A 17,510-nucleotide genomic window follows, 5' to 3' on the forward strand; every position below is an offset into this window, starting at 1 on the left:
GAGGGAACGTGGGGTCACCCTGGAGGTACAAAGCCCTGGTGAGTGCCTGGGCAGCCACATCTCCCTCTTGCTGTGCTTCTGGAGCAGCTGCCTGCGTGCTGCGTCCCGTGTCCATCCTGGGTCTCTCCCTTTGCTGGGAAGGGGAGGATGGACATAGATAAACCCGGGATGTTGTGGCGCTGCCCTGTGCCAGCTCCACTCTCCGTGTGCGGGTGATAGCAGGGATGAGGATGGTGTCCTCTGTTCCCCCTTTGGGGGCTGTTCCCGCTTCCTTCTCACAGCCCCTTTGTCAGCAAGAAGCAGGGTTTTTCCTTTCTTTTTCTTTAGAGGAAAATTCCATTGTGCTATTTTTAGTGGTGACAACTTGGCTGCTCGCAACAACTTCATTCTGCTCCCGGCTCCGCCGGCGGGCGCAGGGGGATGGTGTCTGCAGGACAGGCTCCGGCACAGCCAGGATGCTCCATGTAGGAGCTGTTGGATCAGCTCCCTCTCAGCAGGGTGAATGGATGCCCACCCCGACTGCTGCAGACCCACACATCCACAACTCCCTTTGATGGCAGCGTGTCCTTTTGGGTGTCATCTTCATCCCACCGGAGCCCTGTGCCCCCCACTGGGGTTGCTTGCTTGAAGAAACTGGTTTTATCAATGTTGTTGTGGGTGACATTGGGCACTGCCATGGGACCTGCTTGTTCTGGGGATGGGTGGATGTGCTCCGCCCGTGGATTCATGTGCTGCTCCCTATGGATGAGGGGAATCTTGTCCTGCTGCCACCCCTGGTTTTGGGGGTGATTTGGCTCCTGCCCCAGACCCTTGCTCTGCTTCCTCTTCCTTGGTGCTCAGCCGTGGTGCTGGGTGTGCTGAGCGGCTCTGCTGAAGCCGTGCTGTGGGTCTTGCTCAACCTGCTGGGATCTCTCTGGATTGGCAATGGGATGATGGAGGGAGAGCGGGATCTGCCTCCCTGCACAGCACGTTTCAGCCCTGCTGAGGAGGGTGATATTACCTATTGTTTGCTTTGACACAGGTCTGGGATGTGCCTGGTGGGCACCATCCTGCTGTGAAGGGCAGCGATGAGCAGGGTGGGTGCTCGGATCCCTTTGGATCACACTGGGCTGGATCCTGCTGCCACCAATATCCTTTTAAAGCCGTAAATCTCCATTTTGGCTTTGTAAGCGCCTCGCTGCCGGGATCTGTCCCCCACCATCTCCTGGTCCTTTTATCCAGCACTTTATGGCATTTCCGTTGGCTTCTCCCAGGCTGGTGTCCTGGTGTCCGTGTCACCAGGGTGGCTTTTCCCAGAAGGACCCTGTGCTCTGCTCATTGACTCTCTTCTTCCTATCTTCTCCCAACCAGTCTTAAAGCCTGTTGGGGCTTTTTTTCCCCCTCCATCCCCTCCCAATTCCCTTGCTGGAAATATCTCCAGGACATACAATCCCTGAATCCTCCAGCGTGGAGGGGTGGGGTGAGGGCTGCCGGCAGGCCTGATGGTGCAGGGGCATTTGCCGTTAGTGCTGGGCTCATTTGCAAAAAGGGGGGTGGCCTCGGCCATGGGAGGTTTTAGTGGGCTTCATCAAATAAGGGAAGGCAAGGGCCGTGCTGTGGGGTGGGCGAAGGGCTGGTGGGTGCCCTGATGCTGCCCAGCTGAGGAGCGGGGTTGGGATGAGCTGGAAAATGAACCCGGAGAAGTACAAGAAGTTCCTGGATGGACTTGGTGCCCTGAAAGGTATTTCTCACCCTGTGCAGCACGGGGGGAAGCTGAGCCGCTCCTCCGAGGGCTCCGGCAGAGTCCGACCATCTGCCATGGGTCACGGATGGAGCACTCCTGGGATGTTGAGGAGTCGGCAGCTTCCAATGGAGGCAGGCGGGAGGGAGGGGTGATGCTTTCCATGGCTCCGCTTCACTTCCCTCTTTTGTCTTGTACTTGGATGCGGAGCGGTGTGTCAGGGCACAAAGCGCTGGGGCAGCGGCTGGCCCAGCCCCATCACTAGCACAGGGAGGCAGGGGAGGAACAACTGGGAAGGGAACCGAGCTCAAAATCCCGCTGAAGGGAGCGGAGCCGGATGCTCTCTCCATGGGCAGGGGGCTCCTCTGGTTCTGGTTGAGGGTGCTCCCACCCGGCTGGGTCCCGCTGCCATGGGTGCGCTTTGCTGGTATCTGGGTGCAGTTTGGTGCCTGTTTTCCTCCTTTTTCTTTCCAAAGCTCCTTCCCGAGGCTCTGCCCTGTCCCTCGAGAGTGGCTGCGACACTCGATCGCGCTGGCAGGTGGCTGCAGGCCGGTGGCTGTTGTCCTGCAGCCGGCAGCGCGCCTGGGATGCGGGGCCGCAGCGGGAGGGACTGCTTCCCTTCCTTTCCCCTCCTTTCTTCATCTGTTTTCCCCTCTCCCTGCTATCAAAGGAGCTTTTTGCTTTGGGACTCCACTCCTTGTCCTGCTGCAGGATGGGAGCTCACCTCCTAGAAGGACAGCGGAGAGGGATGCAGGAGGCAGCTGGATGCCATCGCCGATCACCTAACAACACTTCTGCAGCCCTGCCTTGGCACAGCCGGGCTTTACCAGCCCGTGGCTGAGCTTTACCAGCTGATCCCGCTGCCTAACAAAGGTGGATCCATTCAGTGTTGAACTTAGCAGGGAGCCAAGGGAGTTGTCACCCGCTGGCAGGCTCCCCACCCTGCCGTGAAGGGTTAATCCATGGCTCTGTGGCTGACAGCTGCCCTGACTTATCGCGTCCGGCAGTAACATAATTCACTTTCCTAATGCTGCCGCCGTGTCCATCATAAATTTTTCCTGAGCCTCGCTGCAGCTGGCACTGGGAATCAATGTGAAAGGAGCTCCGAGTTGCTGCGTGCTGTGCTCCATCCCATAGCCGCGCTCGTCGCCCTGTCTGCAGCCCCGTGACAGCCGGAGCAGGGATGGGGTTGGGTGCCTGCGCCCCTGCTCTGTGTTTCAGGATGCTCATATGCCCCCGCTTCCAGCTGCAGCCTGGCACGTTCCCCTTCTGCCTGCGAGAACGAGGTGTGAGGAGCCCAGATGACATTATTAATGGCGTTTACAAGGTGACTGGCTGCAGGAGCTGATCTGGCAGCATTCCCCCTTCCAGGTGCTGCCCAGAGCTGCCTGCGCTGGCTCCCGTGGGCCGCGAGCCTGGAATGGCAATGGGAAAACATGGGTGGCGAGTCCCCACAAAGCCAAATGTGCAGGTTTTGGCCTGTTTTCTGCCTGTAGCCTGAGTGATGCCACCTTGCTGGCTGCCACCAGCTGTGTTCACCGCAGCCCTTTGTGGCTTTAATTCAGAAAGTGGGGCAGGGAGATGGAGGAAATGGTGTCATAGGCAGAGGATGCTCAGGGGATGCAGATGGGGCTCTGCCACCCCTTTTGCACTGCTGGGCCGCTTCCCTGTGCGCCTTCCACCTGGCTGTGCTTTGCTCTGCCATTCCCGCTGGCATGGAGATGCTGTGCTGTGCGTCTTGCTGTCACCATAAGCTAAGCGTGCTGTGGCACTGCACAGGGCTGCAGGGCTGGACAAAGCTACAGGAGAGGAAGGGTTTATTGCTGGAAAGGTTTTCTTCTGCCCCCCTCTCTCCCCCTCATCTCTATTCATCTCCCCAGGGAGGTGGAGGCAGCAGCGGATATTGGAGCTGGGAGCGTTTCATATGTAAATGCCCCTGTGTGCAAGTCCAGGCCCCTGACCCCCGGCGCGGTGCCAGCATCCATCCATGTCACCCCGCTGGGTCTGGGAGAAGGGCCTGGAGCGCATCCTGGTGCTGTGGTCGGGATGGGGGCCGGGAGGCCCTGCCAGATCCCTGGGGACAGAGGATGCTGCTCTGGGATGGACCCTGCCCCAGCGGCTGTTGCCCCGGTGGGTTTGGGGTCAGTGACTGTTCCACTCGGTCTCCAGCTCCGGTTTCCCAGGGCAGAGGCTGTCGCAGCCCCGCGGTGACACGAGCCTTGGGCTCGGCTCAGGAAACCCATTTGATTACACATTCATCGCCGGGTTCATTTTCCCGGCGGCACGGCCCCAGTTTCGCTTTCTGAGGAGTTGTTGTTTTCTTGGCAGCCGCCTGAAATCCGGCGTCTTCTCGGCCTTCTCCCGTGCCGGTTAATCTCCTGCCTTCATCTGACCTTGTTGCTGCCGTCTGCTTTCCCCAGGGGAACAGGGCTCAGATTTTCCCTGTGGCCACGCAGCCGCGAGTGGCTCTGTGCTTGTTCCCGCAGCATCACGCGTGTGCCGAGTTCCCGCTGCTCAAAGACATGGGTTTAGATGTAACGTGCTGGCCCTGCTGCCGGAGGGATGCGTGGGATCGGAGCAGCATCCAGCCCCGGTGCGTTCCATGGCGCTGACACTGGAGCGATGCCACAGCTCGTCCCCGTGCCCCGCCGTCGCCGTTTGCTTTCCTCCCATCATGTGATGGTTTCCCCCAGGAGCAGCCCAGGCCGGGGCCGCCCAAGGTGGCCGGGTGTGATAAGAGACCCAGGGCCTCCATCTGCCCTGGCCACCGCGGGTGGAGGCCGTGGTGCGTTGTGGTTCCTCCAGCACCGTCTGCCCATGCCTGGGGAGGAGGATGCAGCCGGTTGCTCCTGGGGACCGGAGTGGATGCTTCTCCTCTGGCACAGCCACCCTATGGGTTGTCCCCCAGGGGTACTCATGGCTCCCTGGTCCCACCATGAATATTCCCATCTCTGCAGTGCCAGAGGATGGTTTTTGCTCCGGAAGAGTCCATCTCACCCCTCCTAAGAGCATCTGATGGGCTTGGGCCAGGCTGGTGGGATCCAGCAGGTCTGGTGCTGCGCTGGCGCTTGAATGAAGCAAGCAGAGCGATGTTAGCAACTGCCTTATTTCATTTGTGTTTTGATGGGGATTAAGTTTCTCTGTGGGTCTCCAGGGAACAGAGGTGTTTGGCTCCTGCCTTCCCCTCTTTGGTTGGTTGGTTTTAATCCCAAATTCCTCCTTGCTGCTGCACACCAGCCCGGCCAGGAGCTGGGGGCAGAGCCAGGGTGAAGCATCAGGTCAGAGCATGGCACAGGCACGGGTGAAGCCCTGGCATGATCCCTGTGAGCGTTCACCCTCCGGGCAAGTGAGTGTGGAAAGACCAGGGCCGCATCCAGACCCTGGGCAGGCACAGGGTGCTCTGGGGGTCCTGCTCTTCAGCACTGCCATCCTCGGGGGGACCAGGACTCCCCATCTTTGCTTCAATGGAACAAACTACCTACGCTTCGCCCGCCTCCTGCTCGGCGCTAATCAGGTTTCACACTGCTTAGTTTGGGACATCTAATGAGATCAGGGCTCAAGGTTGCTGCCTGCCCTCCATTTGCAGAGGGAAACAAGGGAATTGACTCCTTCCTTCTCTTTCACCTCCGTTTCTTTGCACATCTCCTGTCCTGAGCAGGCTGCGGGGCTGCAGGTCCATGAGACGCCCTCGTGTTTTCACCATGGTTGAACTCTGCACTGCTTCGTGGAGCACACCAAGGCAGCTAAAGAGAGCAAAAGGGGGTCGAGAGCTTCCTACCAGCAGCTCTTCTGCAGGGAGCTGGGGGTGTTCCTGGGGATCATTCCTGGTTGGGGGGGATCCGGCCCCGACACTGCTGTGTGGAGCCTGTGCAAACACGACTCCCAAGCGCGCCCCGAACAAAGCCCGGCCAGTTCCCACTAGCCTAACGTTTTCCTAGTGCTCCCGCTGCCAAGCAGCCTTTGGTTGGCGTTGGAATAACAAGCCTCTTTGCCGAGACACCGGGCCTTTTGTTAGCTGCTAGAAAAGGAGGTTTGATGCCCATGATCCCTCCACCCCCCTCCCCAGCTTTCCTGCTCCCTACGCTGCTGCTGTGGGAAGTGCAAAGCTTGGCTGTGAGCGGCCGATGGTGATGCCACCACCGTGGGGCTCAGCTCTGCTGGGGTGCAGCTCCGCACCCTGGTGGGATCTGGCGCTTCCAAGAGGCTTGGGGGCCTCCTTTGGGCCTATTTTCCCAGGATTTGGGGCATTTGCTCCTGTGAAGGGGGTGGGAGCGGGCGCAGGATGCGGCCAGTGCTCAGGGCTCTGCTGCTGGGGCTTCCCTAGACCTCGCAGTGGGCTTTCGGTGGGTTTTGGTGTGGTTTCTGCCCGGGTTTCTCCCTCGTGCTGCCATCAGGGCGTGCTGGGAATCACGGAGAAGGTGTTTACCCAGCCATGGAGACGGCGGGATGTGGAGGTGTGCGGCGTTGTCCCGGTGGCCGGAGGGGCAGGGAGGGACCCGGAGATGCCATCGCCTTCCTCCTCCTCCTCCAGCCTGGGAAAGATGCCACGTTGCCGTGTCAGCACAGGCCCTTGGGAAAGCGAGCAGACGTGTGCGTCCTCTCGCACGTGGGGGTGCGAGCGCGCCTTCCTCTGTGCCCAGAGCCGGGATAATGTTGTTCAATCCCAAAAAGCTGGAGTGCTTCCTGCTGGGAGACCTTTGTTGATCGTGCATCTCTGTCCTCCTCACCTCCAGCACCGGCTGCACGTCTTTCCTCTCACCATGTGCACCAAGAGCTGCCCTCTCCTCTTAGAATGGTAGAGTCATGGAATGGTTTGGAAGGAACCATAAAGCTCCTCCAGCTCCAACCCCTGCCACAGGCATGGGCACCTTCCACTAGAGCAGCTTGCTCCAAGCCCCTATGTCCAACCTGGCCTTGAACACTGCCAGGGATGGGGCAGCCACAGCTTCTCTGGGCACCCTGTGCCAGCGCCTCAGCACCCTCACAGGGAAGAACTCCTTCCTTATCTCCAACCTGAACTTCCCCTGTTTCAGTTTAAACCCATTAGGGGTTTAGGGCCCTCTTGGCCATCTGCCTCCTGACGTGCAGCTTTGATCTGTGCCCTGGTACCCAGGTGCTGCCTGTCCCTGTCCCCTGCAGGATGATGCCACCGGGTCAGCGCTGGCTCACTGGGGTTTGGTGCTTTCCCGGAGCCCGGGTTGCATGGCCACAAGTTTCATGCAGTGAGCCAGCGCAGTGGGCTCCCTGCCAGCGTCCTCGGGGGGTGACAAACCAGGGCAGGCTTCTGAGAAGTAGGAAGGGATGAAATAATGCCTGAAATGCTGCTTCAGCATAAACCAAATGGCCTTGCAGTTATCCAGGAGGTTTGTAACACTGGGGAGAAGTGGTGAGATCACCCTGGCTTCCTCTCCAGCCTGATGCACTCACCCCTGCTTTGAGGCCAAAAGGGAGGGTTCAAAACCCTGGGAAGTGCTAGAGAGGGTCTGAATGCGGATGGTGTTGGCGGGGCTGGTGATGGGTTTGAGGATCTGCTGGTCCATGGGGTGTGTGGGGGATTGGGTCACTGCTGGGGACTCATGGAGGGGTGGGCACCCTGTCCGTGCTGGGGCAGTGGGGCTGGGAGTGCTGATGGCTATGGACACCCCTGGGAAAGGTTCTATATCTGGGCACCAGAAAGGGAGCCCCACCAAGGACAGGAGTCTTGTGAGGGACCAGGCAAGGCTCCCTGCTGTCCGGGAAGGAAAATGGGCTTCTTTTTGGTTATTTTAGAGATTCTTTAGGGTCTGGGTCTTCCTGTTGGCTCCATCCATCCCGTTTCAGTCAGTCCCATTGGACAGCCCCAGTTGGGATGTCGCATTCCCATAGATCCCATAACTGCTGGGGGTTTTCCACTCCTCCTGCCTGGGAGCAGGAGTTAATCATTCCCCAGCAGCAGGCTCAGCATTAAGCTGGGAGCAGGTGGCTCCAGCTCAGCTGTTTGCTTTGCACAGTGAAACCTGGCAGGAATGGTGTTTGCTTCCAGCCTTACCTCCAGCCATCCACCTCCACCCTCCACCTACCAGCAGCAAGGTCATCCCAGGGACCCCCTGATGCCCCACAACAGCTCTGTTGGTGCTCTGTGGGAAGGAAGTCTCCTTTTTAAGCTGTAGTTGTTATTTTGGTGCCCAGACGTCTGCTGGAAAGGGGAACATCTCCACCCTTATCACCAGCACTTCCTTCCCCTGGTTCCTTGGAGTCCAGGCTTTACCGCTGATGGGATGGGTCCAAGCTTCCCCTGCGCCCCTTGTCCCTCTGCCCTTGTTTGCTGTGTCCAGCTGACCTTCAGCAGCTCCTGTGCTGAGAGATCTGCAGTTAAACATTCACTTGTGCTGCCCTTTTAGTGCGGACTCTGCTCCGAGGTGGTCAGCCCTGGGCTGAGCAAAGCTGCCCTGGTCACTGTGGGTGAACCCCCCCAGTTCCCTGTGCAAACATGGGGGTGATGATGGGGCACTCGGAGCCTCAGACCCTTGTGCCCTACCTAAACCCCTGTTTGCACGAGCACCGCTGTCCAGGAGGTTGTTTTTTCCAGGACCACGAGGCACGTCGGGACAAAACAGTCCCTATTTTTCCAGCCCTTTTGCAGCCCTGGAGCTGGGAGGTGATGCCGAGGGGCCCGCACAGCACCCGCTGATGAAAGCCAGAAGGAAAAGTTTCCCGTAGGGAATGCGCCCGCTCTGCCAGGAGCTGGAGGCGCTTGGGCAGGGCCCGACGGCAGAGCCCTCCGCATGGCGAGGAGGGATCGGCGGCTCTGCCCGCACACGCACGGGGAGGGTGATTCAGAGCACAAGGGAGAGGTTCGTGCCGGAGCAGAGGAGCTCGTCCCGCAGGGATGCGCTGGGCAGTGCCGGGAGCCGCGACCTGCCTCGTTCCTCCTCTGTGTTTAATAGCCCAGATCACAAGAAATGTCACCTTTGTTCTTGCTTCCCTTTCCCATGGCTGCTGGCGCCGCGGGCAGGGTGGAGCGAAGCCTCCGCGCCCCGGTAGCTCTGCCCGTGCTTGCCGGCAGGACGGGGATGTGCCGGCAGGACGGGGTGCGCGGGCACATACGGATGCGCTCGGCAGCTGGAGGTGGTGTTGCTGAGCTCTGTCTCTGCCCACCCGCAGCAGCGTTTGCAAGGAGGGGGCAATGATGGGTTTAAACTAAAACAGGGGAAGTTCAGGCCAGAGATAAGAAGTTCTCCCCTGTGAGGGTGCTGAGGCACTGCAATGGGTTGCTCAGGGAAGCTGTGAATGCTCCATCCCTGCAGAGTTCAAGGCCAGGTTGGACAGAGCCTTGGGCGACATGGTTTAGTGCGAGGTGTCCCTGCCCATGGCAGGGGTTGGAACTGGGTGCTCTTAAGGTCCTTTCCAGCCCAAACCACTCTGTGATCCTTTGTGGATTTAGCCAACCTCTGGGTTTTGCAGGGGGGAGAGCTGTGGTCCAGGAGGGTTGATCCCGGTTGAGTGCTGGTGCGGGGCATGTGCTCAGTTCCCCAGCTTGAGGTTGGGGTGCAGTGGCTTTGCTGGCACACGGTGCCCCCCATGCAGTCTCTGTCAAGGCCAGAGCCAAATTGGGCTCCATAGGGAGCCCTGGGACAGTGGTAGGTGATGTGTGTCTGTGATTGACCTGAGCATCCCTGATCCAAAACCCTGATCCGCCCCTTCCTTTGCAATTCACAGCAACTGGGATTTGCCCTCAAAACCTTCCTCCAGAAAGGAGGAAAAAACAGCAGAAAGATGAAAGCACTGCAGAGGAAGCACAGCAGGAAACCTGGCTCCTGTGCTGGGGTTATGAGTTTGTGTGTGCTCAGCACCACTGCTGAATGGGCTCTTTACCCCGCTGTGGGGAGCAGGGTTTTCCCTGCCCAGTGTGGGTGGTCCCACTCCCCATTTGGGACAGAGACCCCCCTTTGTAGCACCCCACAGAGTCCCTTGGTGTGCTCACAGCCACTTCTTCCTCATCCGGTGGTAATTGATGAGGGGGGGACTGTGAGGGGCACTGGCAAGCACCCCCTTGGGCACAGGAGGGTGCAGGCAGAGCGCTGGGGAGATGCTTCTCGCAGGTAGGGCAGCAGTGCCATGCAGTGACACTCTGGTGCTTCCACAGTGCCACCTGGCTGCCACCTCCCTGGTGGGACATGTGTCCCCGTTGGAGCTCATGGGGGACCTGCCGGGATGCAGACACCCAGGGGACTGAGGAGCATCCCGGTGGCATCACCCACCCGGTGTCGGGAAGCGTGTGCCGTGCCCGGCAGCTTCTCCAGTCATATAAGGAGATGCCGGAGCCGGGGCTGTGTCGCCTGAGCATTACTCACCAGGAGGCACATGGTGGGGAGGGACCAGGACCGGCCCTGGCCCTGGAATGCTTGGCCGGAGCCAGGGGTGACTCAGCTCCGGGTGGTAGGAATGGCTAGAGAGAGTGGGGAGGCGGAGCAACCCGTGTCCCCCATCCCATCCCATGGGTACCCTCAAACCCAGGCAGGGCACTGGAGGGGAAACAGGGGTGCTGATGGAGGTGATAACCCCACTTTGGGTGATGTTTGGGGCTGCAGAAAGCACTTGGTGAAGCAGATGAAGCACTACAAGGTGGGGATCCCCCCATAAAGGGGCTCAGCCTCTGTGCGCCCCAAATTCGTGCACAGGCAGGAGATCCATGGCCCTTCCCCACCCGTTTCCGGGGTGAGGTGACTGTTGGAGCTGAAACAGTCACCTTGAAAGGACTGAAATGAGCTGTTGGTGTGTGCGTGTGTGTGGGGGGGGCTGGTGGCTGCATCCGGGGCTTGGGGGTCCCCAGAGCCCCAAAAGCTCCCTGCACCCCGAGTCTGCCACATCCTGTTTGTGGCTGTTACCAGCTTCCTGCCGTGGCAGGAGGCTTGTGCTGGTGAGGGGAGTGTGGAAGTTAAAGTGAGTGGGATGAAGTGGGGGACCACTGGTGTCCTGGCACAGAGGAGGGATGTATTTATATATATACATATATATATATATATACACACACACATATATATATAATATTCATTATTTTGTATGTATATACACATATAAATATTCATTATTTTGTATATGTTTACATAGAGATAAAAATATATATGGTTATATCCATTCAAAGAGTTTCTTTTGCCCAAAGGCTTGTCCAGCTGGGGATGGGGAAAAGCAGCTCCTGCTTTCAAAAGCCTTTTCTGCTGGCACATCCCAGCCCATCACCGGCAGCAGCAGGCGTCTGCCTTGCAAGGTGCTATTTGCCCCGCTGATGGTGGCCCACGGGCCCATTTATGGTGGCCTCATGCCTCCTGCAGCACTTCCTCTGCCTTAACACAAAGCAGATTGCTTTAGATGAAAGCTGTGCCGGGATATTTTTCATCCGAGCAGGGATGAGGCTGTGGAAAACACATTGCAACAGCGCCGAGCCCTGGGGTTACTCGCTGTGTTTTCCATCACCCATCCCATGGGTGATGTCTGGAGGTGGCGGGGGGTGCAGGTCCCTCATGGAGCGATGCAGTGGTTGGGGCTATTGAGTTTTGCTTGATGTGGTTTTCTCGTTGGGCCTGACCAGGCTGTGGTGTTGGGTTTGGGGAGCTGCTCAGGGGGGTTAAATGCAATAGAAATCTCTGCTTGTGTCTGGGTGACACCCTGGAGGGTTTCACCATCCCACACTGTGGAGCACTGGGGGCACTGGAGCCTGGTCTCCTGCTTCTCCCCATCAGGAAAGCCTGAACCAGGCTGAGGTTTCTCAGCTGAACAGTTTTCCCCTTGCTGCCCCAGAGCAACCCCCTCTTGTCTGAGCCCCTCTGGGAAGGTAAAGGCCACGAATGAGTGTTTAATTCTGCACAACTTTCTACCTCAGAGTAGGTTTCTTCTCCCAGGAGCTGGCGGGTGACGTGATGGGCTCTGAAGACAAAACGGCCTTCATGAGGAGCCTCTTCCCCCACTCTGCTCGTGGTTCAATGGCAAAGGGGCCGGGGGACGCTGCGGCCGTTGCAGGACTCGCTGCTCTCGGTTTCCCTGAGCTGTTTCTGCACCTTCGCTGCCGGAAACGGTTCTGAACAGAAGTGAAACTGAGAGCAAGGCCCGGCCCGGCACTGTCTGTAACCGGGGTTGCGCTGCCTGGTCTCGCCGTGCGGGATGCCGGGGTGGTGGCGAGCGCGGTGCCCGGCTGCGGGAAGGGCTAGGATGCAGATGAGCATTTGCCTTCTGTGTAGAGCATCTTATGGGTATTTCCCCGTGTGGGTGAGCTGGCAATTAATACACGGGCATCCAGGGAGGGGAGGGAAACGCTTTTGGGGTTCCCAGCTCTCATGAGCCCAAATTGTGTTGCCTTCACTTGTGGGGCAGTGGTTTCCTGCAGGCAGATGGGCAGAGGGTGCCCACGGCTCCCAGCCGCTGTCCCCTCCATCGCGGCTGCTCTCGGTGTGTTGGCATCACCAGGCTGCCCACCCTCACCCGCTGGGGTTCGTGCCTCTCCCGAGCCCCCGTGAGGAGCGGGGTGCCGCGGTGATGCCGCACGGCAGCTGCTCCCACCCATCCCACCCTTGCCAGAGCCGCAGCCGCCTTCCAGCGGGGCTGGGAATGGAAAGTGAGGAGATGACGTCTCTCCCCCCAGAGAGGAGGGGGGGGACGGACAAAGTTTGGCCGCGTGAACACCAAGGAACGATGTTGGAGCCGGCCTGACGCTTTCTCCCTTTACCCCCCCCCCTCCCTTCTCCCTGAGCTCCCAAATCTCCCTGTTCCCGTCCCGGTGACGCTGGCTGTCCCCAAGCCCTGCCAGCGCCGGGGCTGCAGCCAGCTGGAGGCAGAAACAGGCAGGAAGTTTCGGAAGCGTCTGCAGGCAGCGGTTCACCCTCCCCGTCCCCTCACCCTCCCGGCGATGCCGGCCCTCCTTGGGAGGAAGAAGTTGGGAGCAGGGCTTGGGATAGCGGGACGGGAATAGGAGACGATGCCTCTTTCGGAGAGCTCCTATCTGCCGCCCGCCGCCTTTATCCTGAGCCACGTCCTGGGCATCGCCGGCGTCCTGTACTGGAGGAGCCGGAGCAGAGAAGGTAGGGGCAGCCCCCGTGTAAGATGGCCGGCGGCAATCCCGCAAGGAGCACGGCTTGTTCTCCCTCTCCCTAAGCTGTGGCAGCGGCACGGGCAGGGATGGACGTGGCTGGGAGGGAGGAGGATGTGGTGGTGGGGTCCCCGTGCCGGGGGGGGCAGAGGTTTCGGTGCCTAAATTTGGTCTCGCCACCCGTTCCCGGCCCACGTTGGGGTGGGAGAGGCTGGGATGGGGGTTGTCCCGCTGGGATGGGGTTGTCTCACTGGGGATGAAGCTGCTTTTTGTCTCGGCGCAAGCCCTCGACACGTGGCTGGTGTTGTGCCTCCCATCTCCTGCCCCTCGCCATCGCCCTTAGCCACCAGCACGGGCAGGATGTGGCCCCAGAGCTGCTCCCGGTGCTGGCACGGGCTCGCTGAGCAGCTGGGGCTCACCCTGCCTCAGTTTCCCAAAATAGGGCTCGCACATGACCGCTGCCCGGGGAGGACGAGCATTCGTTCCAGGGATGTGCGACAGCGCCGGGCCCCGGATGAGCGCTCGGCAGCTTCTTCTCTGTCCCGACCCCTTTCTCCTGGGATTAGTTTGTTTTCATTCCTCCCTCTGTTTTTCCAGCAGTGCTCGTTCTCGCCTGTGCCTCCGCATGGGGCCTTTTCCCTGCATCCGTGACCAATTCCCCCTTTTTTTCCACTTTTCCCATGCAAAGGAGCGAGGCTGCGGAGCCCGGGTAGCGCGCAGGGACTTTCCCCTAAATATCGCTTTTGGGATATTCTTCCTTTCTCTTTCAAAACTGCTTGGGAGACCAAGTTGCACAACCGTGCTGCTGTGCAGAAGTGCAACTGCTCACCCATTAAACCCAGCCTGGCTGCAGCTTCTCCTCTTCATCCACCATCCCCTGTCCACTCCAAAGTCTCTTTGGAAGAACTCCCAGTGGAAGTGTTGCAAGCAGCCGGTATATTCCATATCGGTTTTCCTTCATCACTCCTTCCCGGAAAGGCTCAGGTAACACCCACCCCACAGGCGCAGCATCCTGGAAGCTGAGGGTCATCTCACAGCAGGTTCTGTTGCCCTGTGATGCTCTCCCACCTCTGCCCAGCATCTGCCTGGGGCTCCTTTGCATCATCACCACTTCTCAGGTGTCTTCCTCATCACAATACCTGGCTGTTGGAAAGTTTTCCACTGCAGGTATCTCCTGTGCATTCTTCCAGGCTGAATCAGGCACCGTTTCCTCTCCCTGTTTTGAAAGGCTCTGTAAATCCTGCCCGGTCTCGGCTCTGTTGTCATGGTGGATTATGTCAGCAGCAAGTTGGCAGCCAGCATATTTGAAATACCTCGTGCTTCTCAGCCAGGCAGGTTCTTTGCATATCCCCCATCTTAAAAGCACCACGTTAAGAAAAAGAAGGCACATTCCCATTCTTTACCTGGAAGGAGTTCAAAGTGAAAGCGATGGGTTTCTCACTGAGCATGGGCTTGGGGAGGTCATGGAATCACAACCTGGTCTGGGTTGGAAGGGACCTTAAAGCTCCTCCAGCTCCAACCCCTGCCACAGGCAGGGACACCTTTCACTAGAGCAGCTTGCTCCAAGCCCCTGTGTCCAACCTGGCCTTGAGCACTGCCAGGGATGGGGCAGCCACAGCTTCTCTGGGCACCCTGTGCCAGCGCCTCAGCACCCTCACAGGGCAGAACTTGTGCCTAAGAGCTCATCTCAGGCAGTCGACACCTCCTGTATTCCCTCAACTTTAGCAGGAATTAATGAGCAGGAGTTGAAAGCTTGGGAGATGCTTCCAGGCTCTATTCCAGCAGGATGAAGGAGCTGGGGGGGGACGCTGAAACCCCCCGGCTTACTGCCAGGAATGGTGAAGGACCATCCCGAAGGAGCCCTGGAGAGCCTGGTCCCAGCCCTGGGCTCTGGTGGGTTGGGGAGTGCTTGGCTAGGATTAGGATTTGAACTGGGACCAGGCTCTTGCAGCAGCAGCCTGAGGCAGGAGGAGGTGACCAGTGAAGGAATCTGGCAGTGAGTGAGGCCAAGGATGATGGAGGAGAGATCCTTGGGGAGCAGCAGCTCCCGGCCGGGCGTGTTGGGAGCTGCTGGGGACAGGCAGGCTGCCAGGACAGAGGCTGCTGCAGGCAAACGGGGCAGGGAACTGTCTGTGCAGGGTGCTGTGGTGGTGTGGGAGGGTCCCTGGCACCCAGCGCCGATGGGAGCCATCCCAATGATGATGGAAGTGCCTAGGTCTGTGGGTCTTTCTTCCAGCTGATGCCCCTGGTTTTGGGGTGCTGGAGACCAGCAATGGGGCAGGATGGTTTTCCCCTCCCCTCCTTGCTAGTTGGGTTCACTTGAGGGACTGCCAGTGGGAAAACCTCAAACCCCACCTTCTGCCTCTGCTCCTTGGTCCTTGCTGCTTCCGGCCCCTCTACAGGGATGGAGAGCAGACAGTGCCCCGGTGCCTTTGGGATCCCCATTCCTGGGGATGCAGTGGACTGTGCCCTGATATACAAATGGGGGAGGAGGGAATGAAGCTGCATGTGTGGTCCTGCAGAGGTGCAGGCACCATGGAGCAGATCTCGGAGCACTCCGTGGCTGTCCAGGGCTGGGCTCTGCCTGGGCAGGGATGGGGATGTCCCAGGCTTGGTTGTTGCTTGGCTCATCCTGGTTTTTGTCTCTGTGAGTCTGACCTGTCTCAAGAAAGCAGCAACATGAGAAAGTGCTTCACATCTGGGACATCCTTACAGCCCCAATAGCATCGGCTGTGCTGGAAGCCGTGGGGTGGTTGTATGGCACTGCTGGCTTGTCTGCAGAGAGGTGCAGGTTCCACCTCTGCTCGCTGTCTGTGGCTGGTGGTTCTTGGTGGCTGGGGTGAGGCTCTGCTAGACAGGGGAGAGGACAAGCATGGGGGGGGGTTGCAATGAATTGCTCATCAGGGTGACTCTGGCAAAGATTAGCCAGGGAGAGATAAGCCTGCAATGCCTTAATATCGTTAGTAAGCAGTAACTGGGCATTATTATTAGCTCAGGGTGGGGAGGTGTAATCTGGTCAGAGCCCAGGAACCACCCAAAGTGGTGAGACAGGGCACAAAAGGGAGGAAAACCCCCCTATTTCTGCAGGAGATGGGACGAGGGAGCACACTGAGGAGCTGCTGGCCTGAGGGCACCTCCGGATCCAGCACCAGAGACTTGCTGCAGACTTCCCAAGTGGGACTCGGGTGATGTGCCTCCATCCCCGTGTTATCCATGTGGTGCTCTGGGACGTGCTCCTGCCTTTCCCCAGCAGCAGCCCGGCTCCTGTCACCCTCCTGGCCGGGTTCCTGCCGGCAGAAGGTCTGCAGGGGGATTATATTTAGAAGAAGAGGAAGAGAGGTGGTGATAAGGAGGCCCCCGTTATCTCCCCGCGTGCCGAGCGGGGCTGCGGCCGAGTCCCGGCTCTGCTTTGGACCCGGGGAATGATTTGGGAAGGATCCGCAGGCAGGCAGGCGAGAGCGGAGAGAACAGCCTGGCATTGTCCTGCCCGTCCCTGCTGCAATTAACTGGAAAACAAGGCGAGGGAAAACAAGCCAGGAGCCTGCTGGTGGGGCAGCAGCTCTGCCCCTTCCTCGCTGGGAGCTTTGCGAGCGGCTTTGCCGGCCGTTGGGATCGCGGTGGTGAGGCACTGGGCAGGCTGGGAGCGCCGGGAGAAGCACAAGGAACAGGGGAAGCAGCCGTTGAGGTGATGATGGGGTTTGGGGCGATGCCCTGCAGGAGGAAGGGCTGGTGCCCGCGCCGGGGGTAGGAAGTGGCGCGGTGGGAGGAGCTGCGGCCGAGAAGACACCCAAGGTCGGTGAGCCGGTGGTGCCACCAAAGACCCTTCCCCAGGAGCCCGGAGGTTGCTTTGCCAGGACCCTGCGCTCCCCATCCCAGGCTTGGGTGATGGAGAGGAGGCATCTCCCCAGGGAGCAGCGGCGGCTGAGCGCCTGCCTCGTGTGCCGGATGTGCTGCATCGGTCAGTACCCACCGCCGTCCCCTTCCCGACCCGAAGGAAGCCCCCAACCATTGCAGCAGGGCACGGCTCCAGCTTTACCCACCCTGAATTAACACCAGGGTTGGGAAGGGACCCTGGAGGGGTTGGGTGAAGGAAGGGACCTTAAAAACACATGGGGGTGACGCAGCTTCCTATGGCAGGCGGTGCCAGGCGGCAGCTCCGTGGCTTGGCCGCGTGGTCCCAAGACCAGAGCCCGGTGGGGTGGGGAACCAGAGCTCAGCCACTGGATGGATTTGGGCGCTTGGGGATGGAGCGGGATTCGGGATGTGATGTGCCGGTGGTGTGCCGCGTGTTCCGCTGCAGCGCTTTGGGATGGGGAAGCCGTGGGGTGGATGGGGAGGAGATGTGGTGGTAGATGCTGCGTGCATTGAGATGTGGGGAGGTTTTCCCTGGGGCTGTGGCTGCTCAGATAGAGAAGGGACCCCCCCGCCACTGACTCCCTGTCCCAGGAAGGGGGACATGGGCTCAGATAGAGAAGGGACACCCCCCCCCCCCAGTGACTGCCTATCCCAGGAAGGGGGACATGGGGCCTCCGGGCAGGACACACTGTATGTCTGCGGAGCCTGGGTCCAGCGTGTTGATTTTCTCACTTTCCTTGATATTTTGGCTTCAAATGAAAGCAAAGGCAGCTGCTGCCGGGCAGACTGATGGCAAGGGGATGTCTTGGGGCTGTGGGGCTTGTCCTTCACCACTGTATCCAGGGGACCTCCTGGCTGCACAGGGTGGTTACTCGG

General features: G+C 59.4%; 1 protein-coding gene across 7 annotated transcripts in view; it reads left to right on the forward strand.

The window, feature by feature from the left end:
* MACF1 (microtubule actin crosslinking factor 1) overlaps nucleotides 1–17,510 on the forward strand; it is a 136,151-nt gene that overhangs the window by 12,178 nt on the left and 106,463 nt on the right. Inside the window, exon 1 of one of the 7 annotated variants that reach the window (XM_061480275.1) lies at nucleotides 12,638–12,771. The exons of 5 other annotated variants lie outside the window; for them this stretch is intronic. In XM_061480275.1, coding sequence (XP_061336259.1) covers nucleotides 12,669–12,771 — 103 coding nt within the window. In that variant the 5' untranslated portion in view covers nucleotides 12,638–12,668. Of the gene's footprint in view, nucleotides 1–12,637; nucleotides 12,772–16,477; nucleotides 16,738–17,510 lie in introns of those variants that run through there. One more of the 7 variants, XM_061480277.1, reaches the window with a different exon arrangement.

Source organism: Pezoporus flaviventris, unplaced genomic scaffold, assembly GCF_033815535.1.
Source record: "Pezoporus flaviventris isolate CSIRO_AGI_PZ_B2104156 unplaced genomic scaffold, CSIRO_AGI_Pfla_v1 ptg000176l, whole genome shotgun sequence".
Taxonomy (NCBI): Eukaryota; Metazoa; Chordata; class Aves; order Psittaciformes; family Psittacidae; genus Pezoporus; species Pezoporus flaviventris.